Source organism: Chiloscyllium punctatum, chromosome 23, assembly GCF_047496795.1.
Source record: "Chiloscyllium punctatum isolate Juve2018m chromosome 23, sChiPun1.3, whole genome shotgun sequence".
Classification (NCBI taxonomy): Eukaryota; Metazoa; Chordata; class Chondrichthyes; order Orectolobiformes; family Hemiscylliidae; genus Chiloscyllium; species Chiloscyllium punctatum.
Genome location: NC_092761.1, coordinates 82,432,449 through 82,446,647, shown reverse-complemented (window position 1 = coordinate 82,446,647; position 14,199 = coordinate 82,432,449). Strand labels below are relative to the sequence as shown.

Below are 14,199 nucleotides of genomic sequence, written 5' to 3'. Positions count from 1 at the left end.
CAGCATGGAAACATACCCTTCAGTCTAACTCATCCATTCCAACAAGATAACCTAACATAATCTAGTCCCATATGCCAGTACATGGCCCATATCCCTCTAAACCTTTCCTATTCATATACCCATCCAGATGCCTTTTAAATGTTGTAATTGTACCAACCTCCACTTCCTCTGGCAGTTCATTCCATACATGCACCACCCTCTGCGTGAAAATGTTGCCCCTTAGGTCCCTTTTATATCTTTCCCCTCTCACCCTGAACCTTACACCCTCTTGTTCTGGACTCCCCTGCCCCAGAAAAAGATCTTGTCTATTTACCCCATCCATGCCCCTCATGATTTTATAACCCTCTATTTGGTCACCCCTCAACCTCTGACGCTCCAAAGAAAACAGCCCAAGCCTATTCAGCATCTCCCTATAGCTCAAATCCTCCAACCCTGGCAACATTCTTGTAAATCTTTTCTGAAGGTTCTCAAGTTTCACAACATCTTTCCGATAGGAAGGAGACCAGAATTGCACACAATATTCTAAAGTGGCCTAACCAATGGCCCGTACAGCCTAAACATGACCTCCCAACTCCCAACATGACCTCAATACTCTGACTAATAAAGGAAAGCATACCAAACACCTTCTTCGCTATCTTATCTACCTGCAACTTACTTTCAAGGAATTATGAAGCTGCTCTCCAAAATCTTTTTGTTCAGCAACACTCCCCAGGACATTACCATTAAGTATGTAAGTCCTGCTCTGATTTGCTTTTCCAAAATGCAGCACTTTGAATTTATCTAAACTAAACTCCATCTGCCACTCCTCAGCCCATTGGCCCATCTGATCAAGATCCCATTGTAATTTGAAGTAATCTTCTTCGCTGTTCACTACACCTCCAATTTTGGTGTCATCTGCAACTTACTAAATATACCTCCTACGTTCACAGCCTGCTTAGAGAAGCAGACCAGGACTGTACACAATACTCCAGGTGTGGTCTAACTAGGGCTCTATGCAATTGTAGCAAGGCATCGCTGCTCCTGTAGTCTCACCATGAAGGCCAACATACCAATTGTGTATTTCATTGCTTGCTGCACGTGCATGCTCAGTTACAGTGACTGGTATATAGGACACCCAGGTCTCAGTGTATCTCCCTCTTTCAATCTATCGCTGTTCAGATAATAGTCTACCTTCCTGTTTTTGCTACCAATGTAGAAAACCTCACATTTATCCACATGAAACTGCATTTGTAATGTATTTCCCACTCATTCAGCTTGTCCAAATCGCACTGAAGCATCTCTGCATCCTCCTCATTGTGCTCTCCTCACTTGTACACTTCTTGAAGTGTAGCTCCTGTTGTAATTTAAGAGATTCAGCAACTAGTTTGCTCACAGCAAGGCCCTAAAAACAGCAATAATGTAAGAACTGGATTACGTGGTGACAATTGAGGGATTAACACTAGATACAACAATGTGTGTAAATCTCCAAATCTTCCTTGAATACTGCCATGAGATTTTTTACTTTTTGTAATGACTAATATATTTTATTTGAAATATAAATTTGGAAACGGCGGTTTGGACTATACGTTTTATAACTTGAAGTTCACATGGAATTGTGTGGTGTTCACCGTTACCAAAACTAAAGTGAGTTGCCAGTATATCCTCACAGTTCACCCGATTTCCATAAGTTATTTCATTCAGGACAATTACAGCTACAGTGGTCAAGCAAAATTTAATTCAGTGTTTCACTGTTGCTCACAATCAGAAAGGGACACTAACATACACTGACCGTAATTCCTTAGCTTTTATAGAGGAAAATCAAAGTTTGAAATGCAATGTTATTTCGATGGAGCTTGTTGATTCAACCTTATAAGAATTATTTATAATGTTGGAAAAGACAATGCAGTTGTAGACTCTGTCACAAATTCATTTGGCACAGTGCATCGATAATGGCATCCCATTGTTCTACAAGTCCACCAAGATATTTTGTTTATCTTGGGTTGAAACACATTTTAAAATGGTATTTCATCTCTCCAAGACTGTAGGCATGTAACGGCTCTGATGAAGAGTCATCTAGACTCGAAACATTAGTGTGCTCTCTCTCCATGGATGCTGCCTGACCTGCTGTGATCTCCAGCATTTGTTGCTTTCAGTAAGGCCTAAATATTTTGTGCTTTAATTGGAAATTGGAGGTTTGAGTTGTTTATTATTTTTAGAACTTAAAGCAAAAATGCAATTGTGTTGTGTTTACTCATTGGGTCTACAGTCTCTTTTGCGAGAAGTAGTACCTTATACTTTGCTGGCACCAGTTGTCTATAGGTGAAAATAAAATTGCTTGGCTATTACTTTTGGGTTGGTTGTAGATTGCAGATTTGTCACAGAACTGGGGGAACACAGCATTGGAATTCACATCCTAAGCCCTAAGTAAGCGAGATTCTCCTTCTCCCATATGTTCAAAATAAATAACACTCGAAGGATCAACAGATAAACTGAGAACTCAAGCAAGTCCCAAACCCAACTGACCAGCAACTGAATTGAAGATCGTTATGGTTAACAACAACGTGATATAACTTTCCCTCCTGGTTCGGACTCTTAGGGCAGCCCAGTGGTTAGTGCTACTGCCTCACAGTGCTGGGGACTCAGGTTCGATCCCAGCTTGGCTGACTGTGTAAAATTTGCACATTCTCCTGGTGTCTGCATGAGTTTCTTCCAGATGTACATGTTAGGGTGGATTGGCTGTGCCAAAGTGCCCTGTAGCGTGTAGGTCAGGAGGATTAGCCATGGGGCTGTAGGGATAAGGTGGAGCGACTGGGTCTGAGTGCAATGGTCTTTCGGGGATTGGTGCAGACTTGATGGGCCAAATGGCCTCTTTCTGCAATGTAGAGATTCTTGATCCATAACCTTTATGCCTTTTTGCTGATATTTTCCACAGGTGATATTCTTACAAAATTCATTTATCCTGTCGATCGTATTTGTAATTGAGTGCCCCATGTACAGATTTAGAGTGTATAGCCTATGTGTGTATATTAGCAATTAATAATCTGTTATATCACGTTAGATGTGGTTATTACAATAAATAATTTGTTACTTACTTGTTCATTCATGAAACATAATGGGAGTTTCTTTTATTTTAGATGGTGATCAGAGTCAGACATTGACCATTCTAGAGCTGAAACTCGTCACATTTCACCTGTGAAAACCTTTAGAATAGTGAAGTCAGATAGTCAGTGCACTCTGCCCATCAGGGTCATGATAGTCCCTCTGGAAAGTACACACCCCTACAGTGTGGAAACAGGCCCTTTGGCCCAACCAGTCCACACCAACCCTTTGAACGGCAACCCACCCAGACCTATCTCCCTCTGACGAATGCACCTAATTTAGAATGGCCAATTCACCTGACCTGCACATCTTTGGATTGTATGAGGAAACTGAAGCACCCAGAGGAAACCCACACAGACATGGGGAGAATGTAAAAACTCCACACAGACAGTCGCCCAAGGCTGGAGTCGAACCAGAGTCCCTGGTGCTGTGAGGCAGCAGTGCTAACCACTGAGCCACCGTGCCGCCCCACGCCCTGTTTAATGTCTCACGGAAAGCTAGCACCTCTGACATGATAGCATTCTTTCAGTCCTGTTCTAGGAAGAGGCTGATCATTTAGGATAGTGGAATTTAGGAGTAACAAATTCACTACAGATTTATTGATTATTACTATCCTGAGGAGTCAAAGCCTCCACATTGTGTAAAACCTTATAAAGGCAGCAATTTTGTAATGCAAGTAAATGCAGAAATTATAGTATTTGAAATTAAATTTGTAATTAAAGCAGAAAGATAAATTAAGACTGAAAATGAATGACTAATCTTCTCTAAGTTAGAAAAAGATAACATTGATCAATGTTTCCTTCTAACCAGAGATTTGCTGTGGGTCAAATTCTTAGGATGATTCAGAAAGAGCTCCCAGCTTCTAATCTGTGTTTTTTAAATGGAGGTATTGATATAGTGGGCTGGTTAGTTTTCTCTCTGTGTTGGCCCCTAGGCACTGACAAAGGTAATGAGCTTTGAATGTCAAGGGAGGGTGGTTAGGCTTTGCTTTTGGAGATGGTCAATCTTTTGTTAAGCCACAATAGAAGTTTTACTCTGTACTAAACAATTCTAAATCAATCCAAACATATTTGACGCTGTCACTGGGGTAATAAAAATCCCCCTTTTCCTCATTACTCTCGTCTTTGTGAAATTTTGAAAAATCTCAAAAAGGGATATTAGTAAAATGAAAAAGAACTGAGGTAAATTGGTGAGACTGCATCTGCAGCACTGTACGGTTTTGGTCCCCTTACTTGAGGAAGAATGTAGTTGTATTAGAGACAGTTCAGAGGAGGTTCACAAGATTAAGTCCAGAGATAAAAGGTTGTCTTATGAAGAGAGATTGAGCACTTTAGGCCCACACTCGCCAGAGTTTAGAAGAATGAGAGGAGATTGAATTGAGATGTTTAAGGTATGAGAGGGTATTGACAATGTAGATTGAAAAGAATGCTCCCCCTTGTGGTGACATCTAGAATGAAGAGCTAAAGGGGTGGGACATTTAAAATAGAGATGAGGAGAAATTACTTTTCTCACAGGGTTGAGTGTCTGTGGAATTCACTACCTCAGAGTGTGATTGTTGCCACAACTCTGAATAAATTTAAGAAGAGGATAGATTTTAAAATTAGTAACAGGTTAAAGTGTATCGGGCAGGAGAGTTGAGTTGATGCCAAGATGAGATCAGCCGTGATCAGGTCTATTGTCGGAGCAGGTTGAGGGGGGTGAATTGCCTACTCCTGCTCCTACTTCTTATCCATCTCATTCAACAGAATTCCCTCTGGCTTAATTTTCCACAGGAGTGGAGAAAGCACTGCTGTTTCAGAACTGGTTTTATTACTCTGCAATGCACAAGAACATTACTACATCAAGACAAAACACCCTTTAAAGCTATTATTAAAAACATCCCCTCAAATTTGTTTCCTGTGGTAAATCAGATTAATATAGCAGAAGATTAATTTGTAATGCTCACAGAGAGCAACACAGCCTGGCAACCCACTGATGCTCACCTTCTTCGGGAAGGTCATTGTGTGCACTTCGATCTTCACATCAGTTTGCCTGACAAAAACATCATTTGTGACAAATTTCCCCAGGAATGGGAACAATTCTTCTTGCAAAGGCAGTGTCATATGTTTGTTAAGGTAGCATTTTGGCTACAGAATAAATAAAACCCTGAAGTTTAAAGTAAACTTTAGGGTTTTAAAGTAAACATTGGAACTTTAAGGAGTTAATACTGAAACAAAGGACAGGCCACTACTCAGCACAAAATGGGTTATTTGGTTTCTCTTAGTTTCCTTCATTAATGTTTTGGTGGAGTCTGTCCCACAGAGAGGTCAATTTGCTTTTAAGGTCTTTAGCATATGGGCTGAGATGTTTTCGGAAGTTCTCAACCAGAAGAGTGAATGTCTGTCTCATCTCTTCCAGCTTTTGATCAAAGTTTTCACTCAGTTTGCTGGTAAAAGGATGAGCATCCAGTCTCTCACGAACGGTTTCAGAAAATGGTGCAATATTCATTTTAAATTCCTTCATATTGGACTGAATTTTTGCCTCGATCTCCTCAGCTAAAGGGGTCAGTCTTTGGTGGAGACTTTTCGCATTCTGAATAACCTGCTCCTGTATGCTGCTGGCCAGGGGTTCTAGCATCAACTGGGATGGCTCAACATTAAGATTGACCCTACTGCGGAGGTCACTGGCATACTGAAGGACTTTAACTTTGAACTCCTGCAAGTCCTTCTGAATGTTCTTCTCCAGCTGCAATCTGTCGTTTTGCAATCTCTGACGAATTTCATCCGACATAGGAGACACAATCCTTTGCAGTTCTGTAACATATCCATTGAGTTTCTCCAAGCTCTCCGAAATTGTTAGGCTATAAATAAAATCAACGATAACAATGAGGGTTATGCTCTTTAAAAACGCAAGCCACTTTGCACCTCCCCACATAAATACATTTTGAAACTTAAGCTGAGTGGTGTTGGAAGGTTAACATCACAACTGTTGATAGCTATCCTAGATTCAGACAGATAGTGATCGGGCCAATGTATTGCATTTCAAGACAGAAACTAATAGCATCACCTCAGCTACCCAGTGAGTCTTAGTCAACATTTTGACACCACGAACCACTGAAACAGAACCTGCAATTTTAGGAAAATGCTATGGGGAGTTTCTATTTAGCTGAGCTATATGAAGTGGCTTGGTCATAATGTCATGCCCACAATTTAGAATTCCCTACCACACTGCTCCGCAGTGCATCAGTGAAGACTCTGTTCAGCCCCAGACCCCCCCACCATGTTTCCACTCCTTGACTGCAGGCCCAGTCTGATTGATGGACTACTTTTTCTGAGCAGGCAGGGAGTGAGACAGTGAAGGCTGTGACAGCAGTTCGGTCAATGGGCAGGGATGGGAGAGGACAGTGACAGACAGAATAGGCGAGGGTGGGAATTGATCAAATAGCGAGGGGAATGTGAAGACTGCAGATCAGAGTCGCGTGTGTGGTGCTGGGAAAGCACAGCAGGTCAGACAGCATCCGAGCAGCAGGAGAATCGACATTTTGGGCATAGGCCCTTTATCAGGAATGTGCCCAAAACATTGATTCTCCTGTTCCTCGAATGCTGCTTGGCCTGCTGAGTTTGTCCAGCACCACACTCTCGATATTGATCAAGTAGCTGCAATGGGAGGTTGGCAACTCTCTGTGGCAATCATGGTGGAGCATTTCAGGCTGGAGGTGGATTGGACCCTCAGGTAAGTTGGTGTGGGCAGGACTGCAGAGAACATCAGGGCCAGTGGTCGTGGGAACTTGAATATGGCACTTATAGGAACAGTAGATGGGGAGAATAATGAGATAACAGGACTGGTGATGGAGAGGTTGACACGGAGGGAGGGGGTTCTAGGAGTGAGTTCAAAGGGATGGTTATTTGAGATTGTGCTCAATCCTGGAGGTTTCTTCAGGTGAGCCCCCTGGATCCACATGACAGGTCTGAAGATTATTGCCTCCAGAAGCCACCGAGTTCTCACAATCAGGAAGATGCTGCTCAGTCAAACCTGAAAAGCAGCGTGCTCATGAAGCTTCAATATCTCAGTTAACATTATAATGAATTGAGTTAATCACCTGGCTAATTTCTAGCTTTAGTTAAACACAGGGATTGCTGGAAACGTGTTTGTATGAAGAAGCTGATTTCAGGCTTCCACCACCATCAAAACCCTCCCTCTCCAGGATGTTGCCACGAATGGAGGGTTTGAGTTATAAGGCGAGTTTGGATAGGCTGGGATTTTTTTTCCTAGAGCACAGGAGGTTGAGGAATGACCTTACACAGGTTTATAAAATCAAGAGAGGCATTGATGAAGTGAATGGCAGGTGTCTTTTCCCTCGGGTGGGAGATTTCAAGACCAGGGTGCATATGTTTTAGGTGAGAGAAGAAAGATTTAAAAGAAGAGAGCCAATTGTTTTGCATGGAGATGGTTCATGTGTGGAATGAATTTCCAGAGGAACTGGTGGCTTTGGGTACAGTTACAAACGTTAAAATGCATTTAAATAAATACATGAATAAGAAATGTTTGGAGGGACATGGACCAAGTGCAGGCAGGTGAGATTAGTTTAGTTTGGGATTGTGATTGGCATGGACTGGTTGGACCAAAGGGTCTGTTTCCATGCTGTATGACTCTATGAATGAAACCCAATCTTATTTTGGTTAAAATCCATTTATACTAGACTTTAAGTTACCCGATAACGTTTTGTCTTCAGGAATATTTTTAATACTCCCCATCAAAACCAGACATAATTTCTCTCACTGGAGAATTCTCTTATTATTCCATTGTATGAATAGCAAAATAATTGATAGACCAATGATGATTATTTACTTACTTTAGCTGCTTGCCAAACTCATATTTATCAATATGGTCAATAGTGTCTCGAGCTTTGTCATTAACTTGACTAAAGTAGCTCTGAAGAGTATTCTTCAGGTCATCTAGACGTGTTTGGGGCTCATTTCGCCATAGGACTGCACCTCGAGTTCCTACAAAAAACAATGAGCAGAAGGTAGACCTAAATTTGTAACAATTGTGAAATTGGGCCTCAGTTACATTTTGATTTTTCTCAGCTACTTTACAAGGTTTGTATCAGAAGCTGCAGAGTGACGTTTTTGTCTTATATAGAAAATCTCCTGCTTCTTTGGTACTAATTTCTACGAATTTTCGGAAGTTACTGTGTAATGAATAACTCCTCTACTGAAGATCATCAGCAAATTTGAGAATGTAGTAAGGGTCTAGGCACACAAGAGCAATGCATTTATGGGTTGATGCATCAGGTTTGATTCTTTGTCCATCATCAGGCCATTGGGTTGCTGTTACAGTACTTCACATGAAATCAGCACCTCCGAGCAAATAGAGAAAATCAAGCAGTTTGTGTTCATTGTCCATTCACTCTCCTACTCCTAGAAATCAAAGGCTGGATAAGAACATTATGGCCTTTTTAAAAAGGCACCTCTCATAGGAGGTGGACATTGCTGGCTGTCCCTAATTGCCCTTGAGAAGGACGTGGTGAGCTGCCTTCGTGAACTGCTGGAGTCCAGGTAGATCCACAATGCAGTTAAGGAGGGAATACCAGAAATTAAACCCAGTGACAGTGAAGAAACGGCAATATATTTTTAAGTCAGGATGGTGAGTGATGTGGAGGGGAACTTGCAGATGGTGGTGTGCCCATGTATCTGCTGCCCTTGATCTGTTTGGTTGTGCTGCTCTTGACCAATGCTCATTGTTTGCACTCACCAGGGCAAAATGGTTAGGACTTCGGTGGGCAATTTTAAAACTAGTTCTACAAAACCGATGCCAACCCCCAAAAGAAACCACTTCCTCATCAGCTGCTAATGATCAGTCCACCACAAAGTCTGTGCAGGGACACTACTCGATGACTTTTCATCACTTGGCAGATATATGGGGACTGATGTTTGCAAGGGCAGGAAGCTGAGGGAACAGTGTTGAGCCAAGTGTTCCAGTTACGATACGCATAGTTGCAATCACTGGCAGGGGAAAAAGATGTGTGAGGCACCCATGCTAGAGAGGCCCACAGTACAAAAGGGGCTGAGGGTTCCTCAGCAGCAGTAAAATACTGGGCAGCTAATGTCATGGAACCATGGCCAATCCTGACACAACAGGACTGCAAAGGAGAAGATGATGCAGTGACTGTCAGGTTTAACTCACTGTCACCTCTCTCTCTAAGACGCAGCAGCTCCAGACCATAGGGACTTGTGTCAGAAGAAATGGTGTTATTGTTATGTTGATATGACGTTGGTTAACAGGTAGCATATATCATTATATTCAGCTAGGAGAAAGTGAGGACTGCAGAGGCCGGAGATCAGAGTCAAAAGTGTGGAAAAGCACAGCTGGTCAGGCAGCATCTGAGGAGCAGGAGAGTCAACGTTTCAACATTCCTGATGAAGGACTTATGCCCAAAATGTTGATTCTCCTGCTCCTCAGATGCTGCCTGACCTGCTGTGCTTTTCCAGCACCACACTTTCCAACATGATTATATTCAAATTAAAGAAAGAAAATAATGAAATCTTTGAATGCTTCAAATCTAAACCATTATTTGTAAACAGTTTGCATGTTATTTCTTCAGTTGTTGAGGGTAAAGGAGTGAATGCACATACCTGTGATCACAAAGAGGGCCAAGATTATAGCAGTCACCTTCATGATGGCTGTGAGCTTCAACACTGTGAATAAAATATCATCTTTTAAGAACTTCTGCCTGTAATATATTTGTTTCATTTATACAGTCAGATGATTCCGTTCATTCTTTTGGTACTTGGTTCTCGTGTAGGCTTCACTGGCTGTGCAATCCCGAATTCCCCTTTGTGTTTGGGTATGCCTTCCTCATCCACTGCAGTCCATATGGGAAGAGGGGTTCAGGATTTTGACTCATTATTAATGGCAAAAATAGAACCCAGCATTTTTAGCAGTCCAAAAGCTCCATTGGTATATATGCTTCCTGATCTAACATCAATTGAGAAGGTTCCAGTTTGCATCCCAGAACAGGTTGAGTCAAGTTGTAACCATAACCATAAGATAACTACAAGATATAAGAGCAGAATTAGGCCATTTGGCCATCAAGTATGTTCCACCATTCAAACGTGGTTGATATGTTTCTTAGTCCCATTCTCCTGCCTTCTCCCTGTAACCTTTGATCTCCTTATTAATCAAGAACCAATCTATCTCTGTCTTAAACACACTCAATGATTTGGCCTCCACAGCGTTCTGTGGCAATCAGTTCTACAGATTGACCAACCTCTGTCTGAAGAAATTCCTCCCAGTTCCTGTCAATTTTAAAGGGTCATCCCTTCAATCTGACTGTGTGCCCTCAGGTCCTAATCTTTCCTATTAGTGGAAACATCTTCTCCATGTCCACTCTATCCAGGTCTCTCAGTATTCTCTTAGCTTCAATGAAATCCCCTCTCATCCTTCTAAACTCCATCAAGTACAGACTCAGAGTCCTCAACCACTTCTCATAAGGAAAGCCCTTCAGCCCTGGGATTATTCTTGGAAACTTCCACTGGACCACTTGCAAACCAGCACATCCTTTCTTAGATATAGGTCCAAAACCTGCACACAATATTCCAAATGCAGTCTGATCAGAACCTTATATAGCCAGAGCAGTACATCTCTGCTCTATATGCTAGCCTTCTCAAAATGAATGCTAACTATTCATTTGTTTTCATGGCTGTTAATTGACCCGACATGTTAACTTTAAGAGAATGCTGAACTGAGACTCCGAAGTCCCATTGAGCTTCAGATTTCCGAAGCCTTTCCCCATTTAGAAAATACTCCATCTCTCTATTCTCCCTACCAAAGTGCATTACCTCATATTTTCCCACATTATCTTCTGCCACTTCTTTGCCAACTCTCCTAACCTATCCAAGTCCTTCTACATCCTCCCCGCCTCCTCAACACTACTGCCCCTCCAATTATCTTTGTGTCATCTGTACACTTAGCAACAATGCCCTTGGTTTCTTCAGCTAGATCATTAATGTACAACGTGAACAGTTGTGGTCCCAACACTATGGAATTCCGCTCATCACCAGCTGCCATCCCAAAAAAGATTCCTTTGTCCTTACTCTCTGCCTTCTGCCAGTCAACCAATCCTATCCATGCCAGCACCTTGCCCCTAACACCATGGTCCCTTACTTGTTTAGCTCTTGACTCTAATTGGAATTATGTTATTGAGTAGTGGTAGGACATCACAATTTGCTACCATCAGATCAGCAGAGGGAGAGAGTAAACTCTATTTGTGCTCTGCCTTTTTATTGTTAATGAGAGATAATGAGAATTTGTGGACATGGACCTCGGACAGGAAAAGACCAGGTTGAACTGTAAAAGAATCAAAAAACAAATTGGACTGCACATTTGTTCTGGAATCAGAACCCCAACATCAGGTGCATTTCCAGGTCCTAACCCCGAGTCACACCAGCATCAATAAGTGGGCACAAAGTGGTCACGGGGCACATTTATCATCCAGTTGGGAAGGGTATTCTCCCAATAGACCACCAAGAAGAAAAAAACCCAGTAAAACTTGTGAATGACACGTACTGGTCTGACTTATTTTGTATATTTCAGAACAGTGCTCCAGGATGAAGAGCATGTTCATTTTTAAGTATTTCCTGGTTTTTCCCTCTGGGCAGTCAGCAGCAGCTGTCAGAGTCAGGAACTGCTGTCTCACGTTGGAAATGTGCTCTCACAAGAGTTTAATCACTTTAAATCCCCATCAGCCCATCATCATGGAGAAGTAACTCGCTTCTCCTGGGTCTCTGGTAGCTCAACAGCAATGGTACCTGCTGGGAGGGGCCACAGAGTTCCAAAGCTAAATGTAATGTTGGTCTCTTTCCCCTCAAAAAGAAGCTGTCTCCATCCTTTGATTGTGTTTTGCTTCAACTGTGAGACCGGAGAATGAACTGCAGTCACTAAGCAGAGAATGACCTGAACCACCCAGGGTAACAAAGCAAAATTTCTGGGTTTGTTAATGGATTTTACACCAATAGTTCTTTGTTATCTTGCTGCTGACTACTTTCCTGGGGGAGGGAGCCGCGTTCATGCCTCCAGTGCCCTGTCTACATCATCGATGATGTAAGACCACACTGAATAAAAACAAAGAACTGTGATTGCTGGAATCTGAAACAAAAAGATGATTTTCTGGAGAAACTCAGCAGGTCTGACAGCTTCAGAGAAAGCAGAGTAAAAGGTTTGAGTCTAGTGACCAGAGTCCAGTCAGAGTTTTGATGAAGGATGGAATCCTCTGCCACAGAAAGCAGTTCAGGCCAAAACACAATGTTTTCAAAGAGATAGATATAATTCTTAGGGTTAAAAGGATGAAAAGGTATGGGGAGAAAACCGGAACAGAGTGCAGAGTTGGGTGATCAGCCATGATTGTATTAAATGCCAGAACTGGCTCAAAGGGCCAAATAGCACAGCAGTTCAGGCAGCATCCAAGGAGCTTCGAAATCGACGTTTCGGGCAAAAGCCGATTTCGAAGCTCCTTGGATGCTGCCTGAACTGCTGTGCTCTTCCAGCACCACTAATCCAGAATCTGGTTTCCAGCATCTGCAGTCATTGTTTTTACCTCAAAGGGCCAAATAGCCTACTCCTGCTCCTATTCTCTATTAAAATTTTCAGAAAACCAAACTGACTTTCAGCATTTGGACAAAGCATTGCAAAATGTCTCAATGTTGTTTTAAGCGGCACCTTATCAACTGGCACTCTTGATAAACCAGCAAAAAATATACTTTGAACACCATGATGTCGACGCATTTATGCTGTTCATAAAGTGTAACAGTGATGTGTATACCCCCTGCATTAAATTTCTATAACTGTGTGTTTTTACATTGATTTTAGGTATGTTGATATTTGACATAGGTGTTTTGAGGGATATTGATGTCTCAAAACTTCACTAGGTCATGGTTATGCATGCCTCTTGACTATCCAGAATATTTCAATAACTGACAAACTCCTGGTCCCATAGGTGCCAGTTAATAAAATATTTGCTGTAATTTGCAGCTTGGTACTTGGACAAATTTGGCAACAAGATCCCCGAATCATCAAACCTACAAATGTTGTGGTAAACCATCTGCAGTGGCACCACAGGATCTTTTGCTGAGTGGCTCAATTGAAGAGAAGCCTCTGTAGACGCAGTAGCACTCCCTCAGTATTGCACAGCAGTGCCAAACTGGATCATAAATTTGACTTCTGAGCATGCCCGCATCTAAATGAATTGAAACTTGGTCTTAAGAAACTCCTTAAGACACTGCAGTATATTGAAGTACTGTGTCAGTGGGGAAATTGATTATTTTACTGTTGATGTGTTATTGGCAAGTTCTGGAGAAAAGTTACATCATCTAAGTCCTCTTCAAATCAGTTTCACCAAGTAAGAAAGTTATTTAAACAGAAAGGTTCACAATTTGTATTACTAATTTTTGAAAAGAACAAATGTAGCAAAATGCAATTCTAAGTAATTCTTTTGGTAGTATCTAACCACAAATATCTATTAAGTCAATCAAAAATTGTGCCTTTCAATATATTGGTGACGTGCAAGTAACACTATTCTCAAGCATTCCACTTTCCTCTTATTAACAGATTTTAGAACTAAAACATTACACGGAAAAAAACCTGAAAATGTATTTTTAAAAAGACAGTGTAAAGTCACTCACCTCTCACTGTTTCTCAACTTTCTTTTCTTCTTCACTTCATCTGCAGTCTGACCCCAAGACACATCGTATTTATAAGTTATCTACTATCACATCTGATAAGGAAGAGAACTATAAACTGTGCTTGGTAAGTTTTAATTATGTGGAAGCATAGAATCAATGTTCAGAGTTCTCAGCTGGTTAATGATAACCACCTTCCAACCAACACCAATAAGAGCAAAGATCAACTGGTTACACAAAGACTCACTTGAAGCATTTGTAGTTTACAACATGTTTTTTTTTAAAATTCATCATTCAATCGAAACACTTTTGATTCTCTTTTAATTATTTCTTTAACAAACAGTCCTCTTTCCACAGATGCTGCTAGCCTGACTGAGTATTTCCAACATTTTCAGCTTTTATTTCTAATTTATTATACTATCTCAAGTAGATTGAGCTAAACTTACCAATTGTTTAGACCTTACAT

At 41.4% G+C, this 14,199-nt stretch overlaps 1 protein-coding gene across 1 annotated transcript; it reads right to left on the bottom strand.

The window, feature by feature from the left end:
* Window positions 1-1,554: 1,554 nt before the first annotated feature.
* Window positions 1,555-13,795, bottom strand: LOC140494000 (apolipoprotein A-IV-like). Its single transcript, XM_072592931.1, has 4 exons — window positions 13,737-13,795; window positions 9,693-9,755; window positions 7,910-8,060; window positions 1,555-5,917 (listed from the first exon to the last, which is right to left on the bottom strand). Exons 2-4 carry the CDS (start codon window positions 9,733-9,735, stop codon window positions 5,338-5,340), a joined length of 774 nt encoding a protein of 257 aa, XP_072449032.1. The 5' UTR covers window positions 9,736-9,755; window positions 13,737-13,795; the 3' UTR covers window positions 1,555-5,337.
* Window positions 13,796-14,199: the final 404 nt, after the last annotated feature.

Bases quoted from the DNA above. Each gene is read 5' to 3' on its own strand.
- LOC140494000 (XM_072592931.1), bottom strand. From the start codon at position 9,735: ATGAAGGTGACTGCTATAATCTTGGCCCTCTTTGTGATCACAG. The intron at 8,061-9,692 runs GTATGTGCATTC...TGTTTTTTGTAG, and splicing joins GGCCCTCTTTGTGATCACAG to GAACTCGAGGTGCAGTCCTA. The intron at 5,918-7,909 runs GTAAGTAAATAA...TTTTATTTATAG, and splicing joins GAGTTTGGCAAGCAGCTAAA to CCTAACAATTTCGGAGAGCT.